The sequence below is a fragment of the Camarhynchus parvulus genome, chromosome 5, assembly GCF_901933205.1.
Source record: "Camarhynchus parvulus chromosome 5, STF_HiC, whole genome shotgun sequence".
Taxonomy (NCBI): Eukaryota; Metazoa; Chordata; class Aves; order Passeriformes; family Thraupidae; genus Camarhynchus; species Camarhynchus parvulus.
The window spans coordinates 13,113,090-13,135,642 of NC_044575.1; the positions used below are offsets into that span (position 1 = coordinate 13,113,090).

The window sequence follows — 22,553 nt, forward strand, 5'->3', positions numbered from 1 at the left end:
ACTTCCCCTACAATACTGGCTGTTAGTCATAATAAATGCTAAACCAAGAGACAAGTGAGTTAAATACTTGATAATAATATGATCAAAAATCCAAGAATATAGAAATGGCATTGAAACAATTTTATTCATTTTGTTTTGTTACAGTAGAATAGTGTTTATCTAGATCTTTTCAAATATCTAGCATCTTCTTTCAATATTTGGCTGAGGGAGGTAATTCTATTTATTCATGGGCATAATTTTCATTACTTTTTCCCTCAAAAGGATCTCTTAAGTCTTGGGGATTTATGCTGATAATATACAGATGAGCTGTTGTGGAATCAAGCACTGTATTGTTGAGAGAATTTGGATTATAAAAATAACAATGATTGTGTTTAAGTTATGTTAGTCTTGATGGAATTTAATTTCTTAAGCCCATGGCCTGAAGTTTTTTGGTGTTATAACTCTGAAATAATTTGGACTGATGAAATAGCTCCGCTGAAGTCTGGGATCTCATACTGAGTAATGTGTAGATATTTCTATCTCATGATAAAATATTGCTGCTCAGGATTTTGGGATTTTACTTTAATACTCAGAAACACGAAATGTGAAATGGTTGATATGAAATGGACCTGTAATTAGTGGACCTCACAGTATGGTACCATATTGAAGAGTGCTAAGGTAGACTGTGGAATTAACTGAAAGCAGATATTTTCAGAACTGCAAAAATTCACCCTCTTGGACCAGGCTGACATACTTCAAGGCTACCTTCAGCAGCCTATATGGCTGGCAGCTCAGATCAGATAAACTTTATTCTCTCCTATTTTGCTGTGCATAACCCCTGAGCTTGTGATCTCTACTGCTTCCTGGTGGAATTTAGGTCTAGAATGTAAGCAATGACTTTTTTTTTTTGGCATTGGGATACTCAGTGTCAAGTGTTGGGGATCCCAAAACTCTGATAATACAGTTTTATGGTTGTAAGGGGCAAAGTGTTATGATTTCCTAGGGACAAAAATACAAAACTAAGATGTTTTGTCTTTATTGTAACTTGAGCAAACTGTTTTCTTTTCTACAGTATATTGCCTGTAGAGATAATAGAACAAAATTATTTGGTTTTGTTTTGTTGGTTGTTTTATTTGTTTGGGTTGGTTTTTTTTTGAGGATGTGCAAAGAGAGAGACTTTTTTGTGTTTCAGGATTTTACCCTTGGTGCTGCTTAAGGCAGAACTAGGAAACAGGGTTACAAGCCTAAGGTTTCAATTAGGAATATCAGTCTATACTGATGTAGAAATTTAAGTCACTTACAAACTTGTCAAAACTTGTATATTTTAAATATTCAGCTCTAGTGGTCCTATATTGCTTATATATTTATGTTTTTATTTGAGGTTGCTTTAGGAAAAATTAGGATGATCCTAAAAGTGTGTGGCTTTCTGGTGTGCTTCTGGAAAAGTGAGAGACTCATGCTATGTATTAACTATGCCTTTTTTTTTATTTATTTAGATAATGAATCTTAATTATTTAGGAATTTTAGTAATAGATGCATTTAATAGAAGCCGGATAGAAGTTGGATATGAAGAGCCCTAATGTTTTAAGTCAGTCACTGAATTCACACTATGATTCGTGCTGCAGATTGGTGTACTGGCTCTAAGTTGCTCACAGTAATGAAAAGTTTTTAATTAAATTTTTGGAAGAGAAAAATGGGTATAATACCATCACCTTTATACAGTGCCTCATCCTGTGTTCATGTCCTTTCAAGCAGTGCAGGATTCAAAAGCACTGTGATTTTATGCAACTTGGAAATCCCTTTTCTAGGCTATCAGTTCTTAGTGGTGAAATAGAAAACTGAGGTGACATTGTCCACTTTAAAAGGGTAAAACAGCCATGGAATTTCTTTGATCTTAACATAAGTCCTTTAGCTGAAATAATAAGTTTCATTCCTTTATTCATGCTTTTGTTCCTGTTTGAGATCTTGCATCAGTTTATCTTGATTCATTGCATGTAAGCTAAGCTGATTTAAGTAGTAATGAAATCAGTTTAATGTGTTTGATTAGTTGATTTAGGTAAAATAATTTTAAAAGTGAGTGAAGCAAAGCGAATATGTCACAGCTAGGAAACCTGTTTGTAGAAATGTAGGAAGCTACGATTTTTTGAGGCAGAAGGACCTTCCTGATCTGTTTAGTTGGGATGAATATTCTGCAGTGATACCCTGAAAGGTGCTTAACAAAAGGAACCTCTTTTCACAGAAGAGGTGTTAAGATTTCGAGGGGGCAATATTTTTGTTTTTCAGTGCATCTTTCTAGTATCTGAAAGCTGAAATATTCATTCAAATACTTCACTACTTCTAGCATTCCTTTTCTGTGCTTACAGTGCAGCTGTGCTTCATTCTTTTTCCTCTACAGCCAGTAAATCAGATGCAAGTAACCATGCTTAAGTAAATACTTAAATTTACAGGAGATCATTCTATGGCTTACAGTTTTTATGGTACAAAAATTGATGATACACTTTACATCTATTTTAAAAGCAGTTGAAATCAAACATTAATTCTCCTGGAACTCACTTCCTAATATTGATTCCCCCTACTTTGCCTGACATATTAAGTAATTTTTAAGACTTTATTTATTTTTTTCCTTACTGGTTTTCATCTGTCACCATTTAAAGGGAAATGTTCTATATTTATATGTTGCATTTCAAAAAGGTAAGAAAGATACTTTCAGTGCATATTTTTTCAAGTACAATATTTGAATTACATTTTCTGCTTCAGAATTTCTATGAATCAAATTATTTTTCCTCCTGGACTATACCAAATGTGCATGATTTGACATGGAGACAGGATCCTTAATCAGACTGCAGAAGAAACAAGGAGAAAAGACAGTAAAGGGCAAGGAGAGAAATAAACAGTAGTATCTTCCTACATTTCTGGATGCTGTGTGACATGTTTGCTCCAAATGGACATATGCTCATTTGTGCCTGTCCTCTTCCATTGGTTTTCCCTGGTGTCTAGTCAGACCAGTAATGATCTCCAAAACAGCTTCTGTTCACTGCTGCTTACAACCTGCTCTTAGTGTTGCTGCCAAGAAAAGCAGTCCCTTTCCTGAAGGAATTACTTGAGTTTTCCCACTTTGCTCTTTGACAGGATTTTGCCCTTTGACAGCAGCATGAGTTGGGTTTAACTGATCTGTACTTTGTGGCATGTACAGCATAAAACTTGGGCTGTATTTGCAATATAAATAGTTTTGTTGGGGGTACTACAGTGGTGGGAGTTAATTAGCTTAGAGGTATTTTCCAACCTAAGTGGTTTAATGATTCTAACAAGAGCCCTGTCAGATTTTTGAATAGAGTTGCTTTCATGTGGACTGACTCAGGTTGTTTAATGACATACATCAGTATTTATTTTAGATCATGTTATCCATTCCTATTTCCATTAGCTGAAATATTTAGCAATATCCGTGTCTATTTCATAATAATTCCATCTTGCTGGAAAAACCAAGGCCCACCAGCCTCTAAATACGAATAATAAATACAAATGAGGAGAATTATGTCAATAGCTTGAAATACATATTGTCTCAAATGCAATTAGTAATGTTTTTTGCTTCTTTTGCATCTGCCTATTACATCTTCATCATTTTTTCCCTTCTGTGTTTTTGTTCCCTCTATAAAGCTATGTTAAAACAACTACTATACAGTTAACCTAGATCAAGCTATCTCTGCAGTATTTTGAAACTTCAGGTTCAGAATTTTCATTACTAACTTCTATTTGAACTCTAAATCATAGCTAAACTTCTCTTCCTAATCATGCTTATAAAACTGGCTGTAATTTTCTCCTTGTTTCAGTGACTTTTTAAAAACTTCCCTTTCAATGTTAGTACTGCAAGGGAATAAAAAGTTAATTCTCAGCTGGCTGCTAGCAGTGGTTATCTGTACATTCAGGTCACTTAATTTTTCACTGTTCAGCAACATCCAATACCCAACTCGATATTTTATTTAGTGTGAACAGACTGATCCTAAAAAGAAAGCATCACCACTCTAGAATAACTAGGAACATAGTGAGCTCCTTAATTCCAAGTATGTGTATTTATTTTTATGGCCTGTGCGTGTTTGACTCTCAAGAACACAATGCAACTTGTTCACAACTATGTGGGCCATCTTTTTAAGCAAAATGCCTGACAAATTTTTTTGTATGTACCTTTAGGAAAAAAAATAAACAGTCCTTTCTCCCATCCTCACCCTCTGGAGACAACTTATTATTTAAAACACAGAAGAATACTTTTTGTGTAAAAACTAGACTTTACTGAATTTGAGGAAATGTAACGTAATTAGAATTTTTATGGCATTCTCTTTTTTTTTATCATTTATTGCTCCATAAAATAGATGAGTGAAGAGTTAGTGAATTCAAAGCTGTAACATCCTGTAACTGTAATGAAGTTTTGTAACTAAGGAATATCATACCAGATTTTCCTTCTCAAACTTTCTCAATTATTTTCTTTCTGTGCTTTGTATCAAGTGACACATAACAAGCTGAAATACATTCTTGCAAGGTTTTATTAAAAAAAAAGAAAACTCATAACTTTCTAATTTTCACAAAGGAAACAATGTTGTCGTCTTACAAATGTACCTATGGACAAACAACTATATTAATGAAGAATTAAGATGGGAAGAATACAGATGAGTTTCAAATATTTTTAGAAAACTACTCTTTATTAATATAATTACATTAACCATGTTATGTCTTAAAATAAGTCTCCTTAGATTAAATAAAAATCCTGTGCTTTTGGTGTATGTTTAGTATAATTTTTCAGAAGACCTACTGCTCCTCAGTTTAAACTCAGAATTTACTATTAATATTAGCATGAAAATAAAAACTCTGTTCTGTCCAAACTTCACTCTTCCAGATGGCCCTGCTGCTGCTATCAGGCTAAGTATTTTTAATTTTTTGGTTTAGGCAGAGCTTTGGAGAGGTCTGTTGAGATTTGATGTTTTCCAGGCAAATAAGAATTGATACCGTCGTGGCTATGCACTTGAATATTTCCTCAGGAAAATACAATTCTCTTACAAAGACTGTATCAATGTTCCTGTGTTTGGGTGTTTCAGGACCCAATACTTGTCCACACAAGTTTTTATGCTGGTTTCTACTTCTGATGGCAATAGACACAATGTGCTATAAGTGCAGGAGCTCATTTCCAAAGAAAACCTCTTTTGCAGTGCCGTTGCAAGACAATCCAGTTATTTTCCATCCTTTTCTGCTTTGCAGACTTGCAAATTTTCTTCATATATTTTTGAGTTCCTTATTTTCTGTTGCAGTTCTTACCAACCTTTTTGGTTTCATACTTTCTAGTTTATACCAGCTGCAAATAAATCTCTAATTTTTTTTCCCCTGTATCTGTGTTAATTGACAGTAAAACTTCACCAGTATCATTCAGGTTCTGGAGCACCTTTTCATATGACCTTCTGCTTTCTGACTTGTTTGTAAGAGATATATTGAACTGTACTGCTTAGTCCAAAGGAAGACTTCCATTATCTTTAGGGTTACCTTCTGAAATTCTGGTGCTGGTTGATAGAGCTGACTGCAGGAAGGTTTCCAATCCAGGGTGAAACTGCAAAAGAAACTGATGGTCTCAGGTAGAGCATCAAAATCATTTGTTAACACAGAAAGATGGAAGGTATAGTGAGAATAATGAAAACCTTCCAAGCATTCTACAAAGTTACTTAATATTTTTATATATAGTAAACCAGGGGAAAGAGGAAGAGGAGATTTTAGAAGCTCCCCAAGCGAAAAAGAAAACGGCCTGAATATATTAACTCTCCCTGTGTAGACAGTGAACCCTAATGAAGGCATTATGTGCTACAGTCATGTTGCTAACATTTGGGTATTTCTCTCAAAATTTACTTTGTTTTTGTTTAGACAAGTCAAATGCTCCCTGCTGCTTATTTTGTTTATTTTTTGCTTCCCTTAAACTCTATTACAGACCTCTGTAGGATGATCTGTGAAACTTTCAGAGAGCAAATTTTATGTTCCAGCAAAAGTACTTGTGGGTGCATAAATCTATTGATGGTAGGCTGTTGCAGGTGAGAGGGGAGGGAGCTTGTACAAGACATAGACTGTTGAAAACTGCTCTGCTGGAACCTGGGAGAGTGATTTTTTTTTTTTTTGTTTTGGTCCAGATTTGGGATCTCTGCAGAACTAGTATTTCATGAGTCACAGGCGACATTACTTCTAATAGTGCCTTTACCAAGATTATTTACTTATTTCTTGTGTGTGAATGCTGAAGGCTCTAGATATAATGAGATAATAAAGAAAGTGAATGTTCAGCAGGGTGAAGTGGGATGGATAGTTGTCCTTGTGTCTTTGCAGTTCATTATCCTGTAGGCTGGACAGTAAGTATGAGCATCAAGAAAAATGTCTGATACTTCAAAGAGGAGCTGTGCAAGGCCTCTCTGTAGGGTGTTTGTGGTGAATTCTTAGATCATTGAAATCTATCCATTTGCTTGGCTTTACAAGAGAGAAAGCTGTTATCACATTTTTTTTAATCCAGTGTAATAACATGAGGAAAAACCTGCATTTAGTGTTGCCTTGTCAGTGTGATCTCTTTGTGTCTGAATGTGCCCTGTTCAGTTCTGAGCAGCTTTAAACCAGTGGGAATTTCAGTCTCACAGTTGATTGTCTCCAAGTGACACAATGCTTGAAATAAGGTGAAAGAACACTTCACCTACCCTGGAGGAAAATTAGTTTTTCAGTTTAATGGGGGAGGAGGGTTTATGGTGTTCTGCATGTTCCCATTCATAAGCCTCACAGAAATTTACATGTCTTTCTGATACATAATGCACTGAAGAAGAGTCTAAGTCAAATACAAGTTACAAATTTGTATAATGTAATTTGAAAAATACAAATTACCAGCTCATCAATATGAACAAATAAAATTTCCTGTGATAAATTCAATGATGAAATGTTTCTTTTTGGATAGCAGGGAAACAAAACATTATTGTTACCCTGTTTGTCGTGGATGTGCCTCACACCTATCACATCTTATCCATAGTGCCATATCTTGCCCAAATGACAGTGCTGAACATCAGGAGCAATGATTCTGTTAGGAACACAGAAAAACCTATATAAAATTTGTATTACTACAGAGAGGTACTGGGATTCCAAAAAAACGTAGCTTGAAGAAAAAAAATAATTTGTCTGCCTAAAAGTACCATTTGAAGAGACTCTTTATTTGTCAATACAAATACATTTCAAACATTAGAAACAAGGATAATCCTAGACTGCATGGTGCCTGTAAGGAATCCTTTTACTGTGGAACTGGCATGTTAGCTGCTCTGGATTCTTGTGTTGTAGGGAATGGGGCAGGATCAAAACAACTTGGAGCTGCAGAAGTTGGAGTGAAAGACACTGCTGCAGCTTGTCAAGAGTTCAAGTTTCACAGCTTTCATTTGAGAAATGGATTTGTCATCACAGCTGTTCTATCTGTTATTGGACCCTCAGGTCCCATAGTGATATTGCTTTGCTTATCTGATACTGTGACAATATTTCTGATAAAATGTATTGTTTTTTGCAAGAAATGCAACTTTCTTGGGCTCAGTGAAGTGATGGATTATTTAATAAAATAAATCAGTGCTTCTGGTGTATTTTATGACCTTTATTTGTAGAATCTACTTGAGATCTCTCTTTATCTCTATCTCTTTTCCCAGTTTCAGGTTTTCTGAATATTATCAAAAAGCCACAAACATTTTACTTTAAAACTAGGACTGGTTGCTTTAGTCTCTCTGGGCAAGAATTTCTCTGTTCTTTTTCTATAACAGCAATCTTTTTAACTTTCTTTTTTCTTTAATAGTTTTCCATTTTTATCTGCTTGTCTAGGAGTTCTGTATAAACACAAATTCACAGCATTAGTCAAACTGTAAACAGCTATGCATATGGTTAGCCTACAGTATGATGAAAATATCCCTTGAAGAGTGTAGGGATACTTCTGCCACTAAAATTGAGTATATTTGTAATCGCTTTCATGTAGGTGCCTGTAATATTTCTGCTTGCAGAAATAAATAGGGTGCAGAAATAAATATTAATTAATACAACAGCTTCATGTAGCCAGGATAGCTCTTTTGATATTAAGTTAGTCATGAAGCAAGAGGTGTAACTACGGCTATAGAAAAACTCAAGTAAAATAAAACTCTTCCAATCAGTGAAAGGAAAGAATAGGACAAGAAGAAATCCTCATTTAAAAAACCTTAGACTAAATATGCCACTAATTTTGGAGATTAAGGGCGCATACCACTAGAACAAAGGGCTGTGGTACAAATCCTACATCTCACGGATTATCTCTTGGCTTGAGTCAAATGCAGTTTAATTGACTGAGTTACAAGAAATTTGGTGAAATTTAGAGAATTTCTAGAAATTTATAGTTTCCCTGACCTTAAAATTTGTATATTCATGAGTCAGTCTTAGAGGGTTAGTGATTAAAAGGTTAGTGCCCAAAGTGGTGGCACCTAATAAAGATAAAATGTTCAGGTACATGCGAAAGGAAGATACTAAATTGCTCCCACACAATGATTAACAAAATGGTGCCTTTTCAGTTTCAGAAGACTTTAAATATTATTTGCGTCTCAATAAGATAAGTGGTAGTAACTTTCAAGTTTGGGAAAGTATTTTTGTATTTATGCTGCTGCTGGATGAGTATTTTTTGTGCTTTTTTTTTTTAGTCTTGTGAAACACGGGGATATGTGCTTGGATGCAGATGAGTGTCCATGCTCATGGAAAGGAAAGGAATATTTTCCTGGTGACAAAGTCATTTCTGCCTGCCATACATGGTAAGTGGGGATCTATTTAAGTGAGTTAATTTTAGTTGTGTATTTGTAGGGTGATTGTTTTTCCTTCATGTGTTTTGATCATAAATTTCACAGCAGATTATCTACTTTGACTTCATATTTACATTTCTTCAAAGAGCTATTAAAACTGGTTCAGGTTTTGTTGTTTCAAAGTGCTTTATATGACAAAATAATGGTGATTTGGCATCTTTCTGGTCTTTAAAAATCTTGATTTAGAGTTTTTATATTTTTGTTGTTATTTTCAAGGTTATGGCTAGTATTCCTAAAGTAGGGGTAAAATCCCTTAAATATTACACCTGAGTGACATTTTGGAAAGCTTTTTGCTTATTCATTTTTGCATTTAGCACTGAATCTGAGCAGTCTAGAGACCAGAACATAGCCCTGTGTCCTTAAATCTGCATCCACAACTCTGTTAAATTAAGGGGAGTACTGAGCAACCTCATGTACTGAGCGGAGAAACTGACAGATTGATCACTGATTTTGTGTGTGTGGATAACTGATGAATCCATCAAAGGGGGAATTCCAACAGGAAAGGGTTGATAGGATCATTTAAACACACGCAGACACGGATTCCTTTTTCCTTTTGCTATCCAGTGTTGTCAATGCAGCCCGTACCCTGCCAGGTTTCCTCGAGCACTCTCAGTAGGATGTGTTTTATTGCCATTTTAATAAGCTTTGCAGGAGTGTGAAAATACACCCCACCTACCTGATCTGAAACAAGCTTGTTTCATGGCAATCTCTGCCTGTTTTTCTCTCTGGCCAAGGCTGAATGTTGCAGGCTGGCACTAAGCAATGCTGTTTGTCTTTCCAGAGCCTCAGAAAAACCAGCTGTACTGCCAAGCACCATGATGCTGTGGTAGAGGTGTAGCCTCCAGGTTTCCAGCAGAGCAGCTCCCTCTTTTTGTAGCTTACCAGGAGCTTTTAACTGGTGTCCCCTGGTGAGCTGCTGCTCCTGGCCAGCACAGCTCAGGGTAGCCCAGCCCAGAGAAGGCTCATCCCATCAGCACCTGGCTCTGCCTTGTCTGGATGTCGTGCCCCCTCCAGCCTTGTGCTGACTGCCTTCCTCTGCCTCTTGTCAGGTCCTCAGTAGCTGCTCTAGAAGAGATTTGTAGCCCTTTGGTGGACTGGTGAAGCGACTTACAAGGCATCTCCACTGGGCAGGCAGGTAAAGCGACCCGGGTTATTCACCCCCTTGTTTCCAAAGGCCTCTCCATTTGGACCTGGTGTGGGATTGCTTGCATCAGAGAGAATTAATTTATCCCAACTAACCTGTATGAGACTTCACCAAAGGCAGCAGCAATGCAGGCAGAAAGACACTGGATATTTAGCCTTCTCTTTTTTTTCGTTTTTCTTTTTTTTTTCCTGAGGCCAGGCTCATTAATTCATGCAAACCATTAATGTTGTCATGGCTTTTGCATGGCTTTTGTAGTCTTCCATGCCCAGAAGCAGAGACTAAGCAGAGATTAAGTGATGATGGCTTTTTGGCAACCAGTTGTTGACGAATAGAGGGGAGCCTACAACAAGCTCTGCATGCTACAAAGCTTATAAAAATCTGAGTCTGCTGAGTGGGTATGCAGGGTTGTATCTGATGTGTTAAGGGAAAGATGCAAAGCATGAGAGTGCTTCTGTGCAAACAAACACACTTAGGCACTCACAGAAGTCATCACATAGTGGGGTTGGTGCATTGAATTGGTGTGTGTTGACAATAAATATCTTACTCATACTTGGCGTAGTGATAGCAACATAAATATTGATCTATCTGTTGAGCAGTAACATGACAGACAAACTTCCTAAGTTGGAAAAACTACCTGTGAACTGACAGGAACTTTCAAACCAATCTCTGAGGTCTGACTGGCCTGTGGCTCTAGGTTTCCCAAGTTTTGTTCTCAGTGCAAGTACCTGAAATATTTAGCATGTAATGGCAACATTAAACACAAAATGTTCTCATGTTGAGGCTATCAGAGCAATGTTTTGATGGTGTGCTGTGCCAGGTAAGATGGACTTGAAGTAGATGTGCTGGTCTGCTGTCATCATGCTGAGACCATTGAGTAACTCCTGGTCATTCTCTGTGGGCTGCTGAATTGAGCCTCCTGTATTCTTTAACAAATACTTCTTGGAAATATGCTTTATAAAACACTATTTGAAGTTTAGAAGCTTCTGATAGCTCAGCTTTTTCAACTAGGGCTCTCTAGATTCTGATAACTAAATGTTAGTTCACTTAGTATGAGACATGCCTGGTGTAGAGGACTTTAAAGACGTTGTGTACTTCTTAATCTCTTCCTTCTGACTATAAATGTGTTCCTGAACAAAAATAAAAGGATCTCCTTGGGCTTTACACGCTAAACAATGTTTCTGCACATTAGAGACCCTTAAGGCATCAGTGTATGGAGGTTTGGATGGGCCATGAGTGAAACTAAAACCTAATGTCTCAGGAGAACATGAGAAGCAGCATTTAGTTTTGCAGTCCAAACATAATTTCTTCTGTTTGCCTCTCTCTCCATCAGCTTGATGAGGTTCCTTCCTTTGCTGCTGTTCTGAGGTGACTGCAGTTAGCAAGTCCTGCTATTTCTTTGTTTTTTGCTGCAGAAAACACTTCTCACATGTATTTTTAACTTATTTTAGCCATCTGCTTAGTGTATTGATACATGTAGTGGAGCAAAATGCAAGCATGGACCAAATCAGTGATGGGATAAGCAGAGTCTTGGAAAACCTGCACAGTGGCTCCATGTAGGTGCAAGTTAATTGCTAAAGGAACTGGAGGAAACCTGATGCTAGCAGTAGCAGGAGCAGTCTAGATTTTCTAGATATTTGCTGCCCTTCTGAAAAAGTGGTGTACTGGCACTGTGATAGAAATATGAAGGAAAAGTTCCACTGACAAGAATTTATACTGAGAGAAAACTTCATACTTCCTGCCGCTTCAGTATATGAGATGTCAAATGTTAGAGATTTATCCAGTATTTCTGTAAGTCACATTCAGACTTTACCTGTAATATATTCAGCATTCATTTAATGAGGAAATTAAAAATAGTTTTTTTAAAAGTAAAGTTAGGCATGTACCAAAATTATATCACATGATGTATTTAGTTTAACCTACATTTATAAAGATACCTATACTAAAGCTATGCCAAGGCACCAGCTTTGGTGTCTCTTTATCAAGGAAAATTTAAATATTTGGGTCATTTGGGAACACAGAAATTATATTGTAATGATTGCTCATGGATGCAGGAAATGAAATTCTATCCATTATTTATAAAACTTATATCATCTCTGAAAATGGTTTTTAGATTGCAAGAGGGTGATTCAGAAAGAGGCATAATAGCCAACGCTTCAAAGCCTCCTATTGTGCAAAAAGAATTCACTTCTTCTCTTATGCTGCAAAGGGAATTCAGCAAGGTCTGAGCACTCATTTTGTAGATGTGTGGTGAAAACCCTTTGATGTTAATGTGGCTACAGACATAATTCGGACTGTTCTAGAGGCTCCTAAATTCTTAGGCTGGTGTTTGGGGGTGATGACATCTGGAAAAAGATTAAGTCCAACAACATGGTTCTTTTAAGGAGCCCAAGCTCCAAAATGCTACTGTAACATTTCCTTGGTAATTCTGTGGAATTCTCATTCCAGCAGAGAATGCGTGGAGACTCTAGTAACAAGGCATGCTACTTTTTGACTCTTAAGATTTAGCTTGTGCAGAAAAAAATGTTTGAAAAACATTTTCAGGTGAAAAACTGAAAAAGAAGGCTTTCTCCTTGTGGCATGTTATTGGTGTGCACTACAGAATAAATTGTATCACATTGCACTGAGTTTTTTGTTTTGTTGGTTTTCTTTGTTGTATTTTTGGGGGTTTTTGAAACCTTTTGTGGTGCCTTATATATTCTGGAGCCTTTAAATTCTCATGGAAGAAGAAACTTAGACGTTTTTCCCCCAGAGAATTAATTGATGTGTCCTGCTTCTAGCCAACATTTCAGAATGCTTCTGTCCACGCTCCTCACGCTTGCACAGCTTTTGTTTCTTTGCTTCTCAGTGTAATAGCTGTAATCATTTGTCTGGGCTTGCAGCTGATATTCCCATAATTGGTGGTGCATTTTTCAGCGTTTGCCAGCATGGGTCGTTCCAGTGCACCTTCCAGCCTTGCCCGTCCATGTGCACGGCGTACGGGGACCGGCACTACCGCACCTTCGATGGGCTCACCTTTGACTTTGTTGGAACTTGTAAGGTGTACCTGGTTAAGGTGAGACTTCTGTGTAAAACTCCCTAAAATTTGGTTTAAAACTACTTGTTAAAATCTACCATTGTGCTTGCTGTGTGTGCATTTTATGGAGTCCTACATCCTGTTTTTTTCATTTTGGGCATTGTTTAGACTTTGAATCATACATAACATAAACATGCTGTGAGGTTTCTGCTAATTGAACTATGTAACAATATGTATATTAATATATTTAAAAACTGACCTTTTTTTTTCTCCAGGGGACTTCTTCAACCAGTCTTTCTGTCATTGTAGAAAATATTGACTGCTTTAGTACTGGAATCATTTGCAGAAAAAACATTTTCATTAACGTTGGAAAATCTCTTTTAGTATTTGATGATGAAACTGGGAATCCAGTAAGTTTCATTTCTTACTGCTGATCAAAAAGCAGCATATGTACTTCTCTGGGTGTTTCTTCCTTTCATAACCAAAAACTTACTGTGCCACTTCAGTAGCAGAGGTGTAAATATCTTTACAGTGAATGCTGATCACATGTGGATTGTTCAGTGGAAACGTTAAACAAAATCTTGTCTGTATTTAACAAAAATGTTAGAGGAGATAATTGTAGCTCTTTTGTTTAGATTTAATACCTGTTTAATATCTTAGGAGAAATACGAGTATTTTGAAGTCAGTGGGAGTTTTGCTATTAATTGTACTAGAACTAAGAGCTTAGGTCTGGAATACATAGGAGGAATATTTCTATGCAGTTTAAAAATCCTAACAAATTACAGCCCCTGTGGAGCATATCCTCCACAGCCTGGATTTTGTTTTGGCCAAACTGCAAACTCTATTCTGTAAATGTTTAGTATTTTAGTATATTAGTAATTATAGATAGTACTATTTGCAGTTGATAGACTGACTATAGAAAGGAAGTTTGTGATATTGTGTTAAACCAGGCATCTTAGTCTGTGCTACAAATAAGTTGCAGTCTGATTGTTAGTGGATTAAGAGAAAAATGCTGTAAACAAGATGGTGATCTAGGGACTTATTTGGATGATTCCTTATTTCCAGAGGCTGCTTCATGCATCCTTTTTACCTATCCATATTCAAAAAAAAAGCATGTGACTGTGACAGAATTACTTATAACCTAAGTGAAAACTATAATCAGGAGCCTTAAGACTACTCATGACCAGATGAATCATTAACATTCTAATTTTCAGTCCATTACCCATCTTATAAATTTGATATAAAATCAACTTTTAAAATTGGAAAATCATAAAAATACAATACAGTTCACATCCAAAATCCAGGCCCCTTTTGCTTAAACATGTTTCCCCTCTGTGGCCTTCTGCCTGTTTTTGGACGTGTCAGAGAACCACGTTGTTAATTTCATTTAGGTGTTTAGTTTCCTGTCAAGTGAATGTTTTATGAAGATATTATTTCCATTATTCACGCCCTTGTTTTATTTTGAACAGAGCTTATCTAGTTACATAGATGGCCTACAAAAAGTGCAGTTATGGAAAGCTGGATTTTTCACTGTTGTTCACTTTCCTGATGAACATATTACCATTCTTTGGGATCAGAGGACAACAGTTCACGTGCAGATGGGCCATCAGTGGCAGGTAGGTGCAAGTCAACACTCTTATTGCCATTTCTTTGAGGTATTTATGTAAAACTTGTTAAATAAGACATAATTCTTCATAGAATAGTCTGTCAGAAATAAATTAAAGAAGCATTCAGCTACCTTGTCAATGAAAATATTCATTCTCATTTATCTTTTTTTTAGTTACTCTTTTGTGTATAACTGTTGTAACAACAGAGGCCAATATCTTTGAGGCGAAGTTTTCCTTCAGTACTCATTCCTTACGTGACTGAAGCAGATGTTATTTTGCTGAGGCTTAAAAAAACACATAACTGGCTAACAGCTCCCTTTTCTGAACAAAAAGGTCATCTCCTTTTTTAAAGGCTTGGGGACACATAACTGAAAAGGCAAAATAATGACATTGCCAAAATAAGATATCCTCCATAGCTTTGTTACTGAATTCCTCTGACCAAAAAGCTGCATTCTTTTGACTGAAATTTAGCTGAAAAAGGATCAAAATATTACAAATTTAGAATTAAGCAGCTGAAGATGCAAGTTTTGAAAATGGTTATGACTGACAGTACTTCCTCTTGTGAAAATACGATTTTATAAATGTGTATATATGTGTATATATATAATTTTTTCTCAGGGAGAATTGACTGGATTGTGTGGAAATTTTGATTTGAAGACAGTAAATGAACTGAGGACTCCAGATAATTTTGAATTAACAAACGCACAAGAGTTTGGAAACAGTTGGACAGCTGTAGAGGTACATGGAAAAAGAGAATGTGCTTACTAGTATATTTTGCTAGTAGATTTTTTTTACTGTTATATCATAAAGTTCACCTTGAATGAAATCAGAAGTTCCTTGCTGAGAGAACCAGTCAGGCAGCAATACAAATGACAATATCAGTGGTTCTTAAAGATGTCATAGTCTGTTGAAGAAAAGAAAAGAATCACCTTTTTGCTGCAGAGTGTCTAGAGAGTAAAGAAAAATGCTGTAACAGTATTTTAAATGTTTTTGATTACGTTTGAACAATAAAGTAGTGGGATTTCAGTATAATGGAAGAATGTTGAGTTCGTTTTAGAGTGTGTTGACAGTTTAGCTGATTTTTCATAGCTGGGAAATGTTTTACTGTGCAGCCATAGCAATGGAAAGAAAAAAGTTCTATGTGCCTCTCTGGTACCTCTGATTAGACCCATAAGTATGTGTGTGTTTTTCTCCTGCTTTCAGTGGAATGTTTCTTCAAATAATATCATTTTCCATCTCTTCTTCATCAGCATTAGCTTTTGACTCTATATCTTAGTCCTGCTTCAGTTTCATAAATAATGCAATTGTTTCACATTTTGCATCTTCCTAAAAAAATAAAAAGCGCAAAAATACGATTTGCAAGTTCAAAACACAAAGTGGTTTTGAAAAAATTTTCTCACCTTCATTTTGCTTCCTGGTTTAGTGTGTGGACAGCTCTGACGTTCGAAATCCATGCAGTTTGAACCCCCTTCGAGAGCCATTTGCCAAGAAGGAATGTGGGATACTGCTAAGTGAAGCATTTGAAGCTTGCCACCCAGTGGTGAGTTGTAGTCCTGTATATAAACAAGTGACATTGAACATAGCACCAGAGAGAAATGTTACTCTTCAACGTCAAGCTCTTTGTTATTAATGAAGACAAAAATACAACTACTTTGGGATATTTTCTTTTTAATCACAAGCTTTATTTGTGTAGGCATAACCACTTGCTTGCTTTTCATGAAATGTGTTACGTGGCATGCACATTTTTCATGCATATATAAATAAATGTATTGAATGGGCAATGTCAGATGGGAAAAGTTCATTTCTAGAAAACTTACTCAAGTGTAAATCCATGTAGAATGTGTAACAATTCAGTAAGAAAATTAGCATTGACAGTTTTCTTTGAAATTTTGTCACTTAAGACAAGACTTGAAGATACTGTAAGGAAAAATGACAAATTCTTGTGTGAAATTGCCTGATAATATGAAGAGAATATTAACTACTTGCATATAAAGAAGAGTTTTCCATCTACTTTGATTTCTTACATTTTATGTGTATCTGACTTCCTTTAAATTTTATTTCATAAACGTTTTTCACAGTTTATTACGGCTTAAATATTACAAAACACTACAAAACACAAGCCCACATCAGTATCTTAACGTGCCTGTTCTTAATGGGTGATTGCTTTAATTGGGTTGCTAAGGGCTGGACAAGATTTTATGGAGTGTCCCAATGAACAATTTTTCTCATGTGTCAGGAAGCATTGAGTGTGAAATCTTTAATTCTTCCAAGCTGGATATGTTGCCTTTTGGAAGAGCCACAGCTTTGTGTCGAGGTGTTGGTTGGCAGCTCCTGTAGGAGTGTTTTTGATAAGCGATATTTTCATTTCCAGATTGACGTCACCTGGTTTTACTCCAACTGCTTGACAGACACTTGTGGCTGTAACCAGGGTGGTGACTGTGAGTGTTTCTGTACAAGTGTCTCAGCTTATGCCCATCAGTGCTGCCAGCATGGAGTTGCTGTGGACTGGAGGTCTCCCAGAGTGTGCCGTAAGTTTGTTTAACCAGCACTGCCAAGGGCTGCCCCTGCCCTGCATTTGTGGCAGCCAGACCCAAAAAAAATCAGTCACACCAGCTGACCTGGGGCCATGAATTGAATCTAAGCCTCGCTGTTGCCTCTCACTCCAATTTCATTCTGGTCTGGCTGGATTATGTGCTTTTTCTGTGTTTGTGAGTGATACTTTCCTACTTTTAATCCCTTTGTCCTATGATGTGAAAGGAGAAGTCATGGGAGAAATCTGTATTAGGGTACAGCATGCATCTCTCAAACCAAAGGTGCAAAGTTCACAGCTCAAGTGATTTCCATCTTCAGGAGAACTTCACTTAATAAGATCTAGTAAACATACATGCCTTATTGGAGCCCCCAGAGCAAGTGTGAAATATAAAGGTCTTCTGAAGAAAAACAATTTAGTTTTTAAGCTGGGCAGAGTAATTACCTTAGGATTCCTCTCCAACAATTCTTAGAACTTAAAAAATCTGAGGTCCTTTTCTTGAACATCTAGTGGAAATGCCTAACAGGAGGCTGTCATTTCCCCAAAGATAGGATAAAAGAAGAGGAGATGCAAAGAATAGAAGGAAACAAGCATTTTTCTAACTTTGCAGTTGTACAGAGAGAGTGTACAGCTTGCTCAGGGTCACACAGCAAACTGGCCACAGAGTGAGGGGGTTACCCTTAACTTTGGATGGAAAAGGTGTGTTTTAATGTGAAGCTCAGTCGTAGCCACTAGAGGTCACAAAAAGACAGCTGTAGGTGTATAAACTTAGTATTTCCTGCTGGGAAGCAATGCTGTCTTTACATCTGTGTAGCTTAAATTAGTATTTTATCTAAAGTACAGCAAATATTTGACAATAACTTTTAAATAAATGTTTGTGTATGATATAATTTGGCCAAGCATTTGGCTCACATCTTAATAGTAAAGGGGAATAGAAAACTTAGTCTATGTTTATCTACTGAATGCCTGTAACTGCATTTTTTTCTTTTTCTTTTTTTAGCTTATGATTGTGAATATTTCAACAAAGGTAAGTTCTAAAGGAAGTGACAAAATATCAACAGACTCTTGGGGTTTTTAAATTTAAGTCTTAGAATCTTTGTATAAAAACAATTGTATTACTGAAACCATTTGTGAACATTATGTTGTTTAACTAGCAAGTTGTTTAACTGTAGTTTAACTTCTGTTTTGCTGCTTTATTTTGCTTTTTCAAAGGTTTTTAATTTCATAATTCCTGGACCTCTCCCAAGAATTTGTGTCCAACTAATTATCTTTGCAGCGATGGATGATGATTAAACAATTAAATCATCAAGTAATTAATGGAATATCAAGTGAAAAGTGCCAGTGGCATTACTTGCTTAAGGTGCAGCACAGCTCAAAGCTGAACAGAGCCCAGTGGGTTGTTAAATCACTCACAGGCTCCTGTGCAGCCTCCAGAGGGAAGTAGCTGTTAAGCTATGGCAACTTTTTGTCCCCAGAGGGGAACAACACTCCTTTTAGTCTGTCTGACCCAGCCTGGAGTTCCTGAGTGACCAGCACTGCTGCTGCATTGGGGTGGCTGTCAGTGAGTGTGGGGTGCTGGACCATACCCTGAAGCTGCATGGGGTGCTGTAGTGCTGTGTTAGCCCTGGAATCTGTATTCAGGCTATTTCCAAATCGCCCTGCCTGTGGCTGCGCAGTCAGCTGTGGCACACAAGGCAGCCTGGTGTGAGGAAGGGTCAGGGCTCCTGCTGCTTATGCTGTAACTCTTTATCCAGCTCATCTAGAAGCCTGTCTATCCACATGACATGGAGTATTTTGGTCTTCTGATCAATATTGCAGCAGCTCACTCCTGGAAAGGTCTCAGAAAGGGACCAAGTTAAATTAGGACAGACTTATGCACTGTGCCATGCCCAAAAAATATGGCCAAGAGGTGTGCCTTTTCTCATACATTGACTCCTGAAAAGGTTTTGAGTGGAGTCAAATCACTAATGCATGGGAATTTTATCTAAATTGCCATTTAAGACTTTCAATTAATTTAAATAGGATAGTTGAATATTAGAGGTGATTGAAGGTTTGAGGTTTTCTTTATGATTTGTATTTTTTCATAAAAGAAATACGGTTTGATAATAGACAATGTTAGTGCAGGTAGACTGCAAGTGCAGTGCCTCTAACATCTGTGGTGATAGTGAAGCTAGATGGTCACACATACTTTTAAGGTGTGTTATTACCTTTGTTACTGAATTCTCACTGACAGAAATTAATGGTAATAGTGGAGATTTGAGTATGTGACCAGCCTTGAAATAAACATGGTTATTGTATACTTCTTTCTTTGAATTTTTTTGCTCTTTGCTAATCCAGTATTCAACATATTGCTCATCAGTATTCAACACAGAATGTTTCAGAGCTATCAGTGGACAAAAAAAAAATCATCTCCATGCTGAATATTTTCTTGTCTATGTAACTTAGAGTAGGATGACCCAGAATTACCTAGTTTTGGAGACAGGAAGGTTAAGAAGTCCTCTTAGACCAGGAAGAGATACTCACTTTGTGATGAATCCAGAGTGAAATAGTTCCAGTCCTACTAGAATCAGAAGCCTTTTGTCTTTGGTCAAGGGAAATCCTCAGCTGGTGGTTGTGGTCTCTCAGCTTTTGGATGGGCCTGAGATGGGATACTTAAAGATATAAGGATATTTCCAGAGCAGTTTTAAGTAGTAATTTAAGCATGGCTTTTCAGCTCCCTTCACTGAAGGTAAAGAGATATCTTTGTACATGTGTAGGTGGGTATGGACCTGTGTCCTAACGGGCTGTCTTTCATAACATTAGAATTTAAAGCTCTTCTTGTAATGCAGCATCCTTAGGATTTCAAAACTCTTAATAAATTTTAAGCTTTTGGAGCACCAGTGTATGAAGGCAAGCTGCAAATTTCAGTCCAAAATTTCAACATGTGGGAACAGATTTTAAGAGTCACTGCTGTTAACTCCCCAGCTGATAGCTGCAGTTATCTCAGATATATGCTTGCCATGTCCTGGCATGTGGGTAAAATGGTAATGAGGTGAACTGCTCAGGTGAGACATAAAATGCCTACTTTTAACAGGGAACTTAACAAAAATAGTTTCAAACATTTAAAAATAAACTCTAAATTATTTTTCTGTAAAAGTTTGATCTAAGTGAGAAGGTGTGGCATTTTAAGGTTTAAAAATAAATTTGCATATTTTTGGCTTTTTTAACTTACAGATAAAATATGACCATTCTTTGCTTATGATGCTGATTTCTTCCTGTCTTACTTCACAAGTAAGACTTCACTGTTCAAGGAGTTTTTTGATGCTTGTTGGCAACAAACTTTTATTCTCTGCATTATGCCTCATGCTTTGGACATTAATAAATAGGTTTTAAGAAGTAGGAAGAAGTGTACATAATCAGTTTGACCATACAAATAAATAGTTTTGGAGGATGCTAAATCAAATAACCAAGGGGCCAGCTAACTTCAATAAAATGATTACGAAAGCAAAGCATATGAGAGGGAGAAAAAGGAGAAGCTGATTGTGAATCTTGAAAATTGAAAGTAGGTATTTTTTATGGTTTTCAGAACATTTATTTTCTAAAAAAGGTTTGTTTTGGTTTTCTTTCAAGTTTAGTGTGTGGCACCTAGATCTATTTGTTGAGTGATGAGATGTGTTTTTCTTCACTCTGCCGTAATGCTTAGAGCTCAAGCATTTGTGACGCTTGACATGAAATATAATTGTTTTTTTCCTCCACAGCTCTGGGAAAAGGCCCATACAAACTGGTCAGCTATTTGGATGGAAGATTTGTAATAGCAGCAAAATTGGTGGATGGCGTTGTTTTCCCCGTGAAAGAAGATGATATTGTTCCTGGGCATGTAGTGAGCTTCATGCTGACTTCAGGACTTTATAAACCCAAAGCACATGGTAAACTCATAATAACCTTCTTCAGCTTCTTAAATAAGACCGAGCAGACTGTGCCCTTGTCTTTAAGAATAAACATGGGTTAAAATTTTCTTGCTTTATCAGTCAGTTGAATGTGCACTTTAATATCTGCCAAAATTTTCTTTGGTGGATTTTAGATGGTAGCTTTGTAAGCAGTTGAAAAGCAGCTGCCTCCCCACATCCCAGCCTTCAGAAGGTATTGCAGCCAGTATCTGTGTGCTGCTCCCTTTACCTCTCCTCTGGTGGAAGTGGGAAAGAATGGGAGAGAAATGTTGCAAGGAAAGTGCTCCCCACCTCCCTTCCTCTGCCACCATCACTCATTGTCTGCCCACCCACACAGAGATGCCCTTTGGCACTGACTGAGCTCTCTAAGTGTGAGTGCTGCAAATCTGTCTCCTTTGGGTCCCAACTTAAGTTTCCCCTGAAGGAAACTTCCTTTCTTCATCAGATGAAAATGTGTTGCACACCTTCAGACATGTGCAGAAAGCCTACAAGAGTGTATCCAGCATTTGTGAGATTCATTAAATGCTGAAGTTGTCTGCATACACAGCTTTAATGCCCACAGAACACTTGGGTATCAATGGTTTTACTGACCAGAGTCCCCTGATGAGCTCTTTGGGTAGCCTGAAGGTGGCTTTGTGTCACTTAAAAAATTATAAGTGCTTGATTACTAATACTGCTGTCTGTAGAACTGACACAAGAGCTCATGTAACAGAATAGCTGCGGATAGATTTCTTTTATTAGTCGTAGTTTTGAGGCACTTGTACATTGTGTTCAATTTATCTTTGGAAAGGGAAGATCAGTCCTACTGTTCCATTCCCCTATAAAAATCTCTTGCTTGGAATTTAACCTGGCAAATAGAGTTTGTGCCTTATGGTCCAGTTTGAGCACATGTAATTTCATCATTTGGTCATGAGGAATTTGCACAGTCAATGTTCTGTATCATTATAGACATTCGTGCCTCTTTGGTACCTCAGCAGAATGCATGTCTTACCAGTTTCAGGCATGCCTGGACAATGGAGAGTTTGGGGCATTAATGCACTGATTGGCTATACAGCAGGTGTTAAAAATCACACTGACTGTCCTTTGTTACTTATCAAAGAGCTGCTTGCTACAGACAATTCATAAAAAGGCATTCACTAGTACTGCTAGGTTTTTCAGATCATCTGAAGCTTTTATGCTCAGAAAACAAGGTGGTCTTCCAGAAGTGTTACGCCAGAATGTGATAATATATCCTTTTAATAGAGATCATTTGTTTTCTAAGCTTTTTTTTTTTAAGAAATGCTAGCCAATCCTGGTGGGTTAGTTGATTTTACGGTAGATTAATGGCTGTTTTCAAGAGACTAGCAGAGTTTACAGCAAAATAGAATGAAGTAATTCTGTGAGCAACAGATGCCTGTAACAGGCTCAAGATCTGATGCCCTGCAATTGGCTGTACAGAGGCTGCTTGAAATCAGAAGTACTGCAGGGTAAGGTATCATGAGGGAATATTTGCCAGAAAAAAGACTTTG

General features: G+C 37.0%; 1 protein-coding gene across 1 annotated transcript in view; it reads left to right on the top strand.

Moving 5' to 3' along the window:
- The window catches only part of OTOG (otogelin), a 92,620-nt gene that overhangs the window by 33,504 nt on the left and 36,563 nt on the right, over positions 1 to 22,553 (top strand). Inside the window, exons 24-32 of the mRNA XM_030950341.1 lie at positions 8,670 to 8,777; positions 12,883 to 13,021; positions 13,258 to 13,392; positions 14,452 to 14,598; positions 15,208 to 15,327; positions 16,013 to 16,129; positions 16,961 to 17,117; positions 18,120 to 18,146; positions 20,857 to 21,024. Coding sequence (XP_030806201.1) covers positions 8,670 to 8,777; positions 12,883 to 13,021; positions 13,258 to 13,392; positions 14,452 to 14,598; positions 15,208 to 15,327; positions 16,013 to 16,129; positions 16,961 to 17,117; positions 18,120 to 18,146; positions 20,857 to 21,024 — 1,118 coding nt within the window. The remainder of the gene's footprint in view (positions 1 to 8,669; positions 8,778 to 12,882; positions 13,022 to 13,257; positions 13,393 to 14,451; positions 14,599 to 15,207; positions 15,328 to 16,012; positions 16,130 to 16,960; positions 17,118 to 18,119; positions 18,147 to 20,856; positions 21,025 to 22,553) is intronic.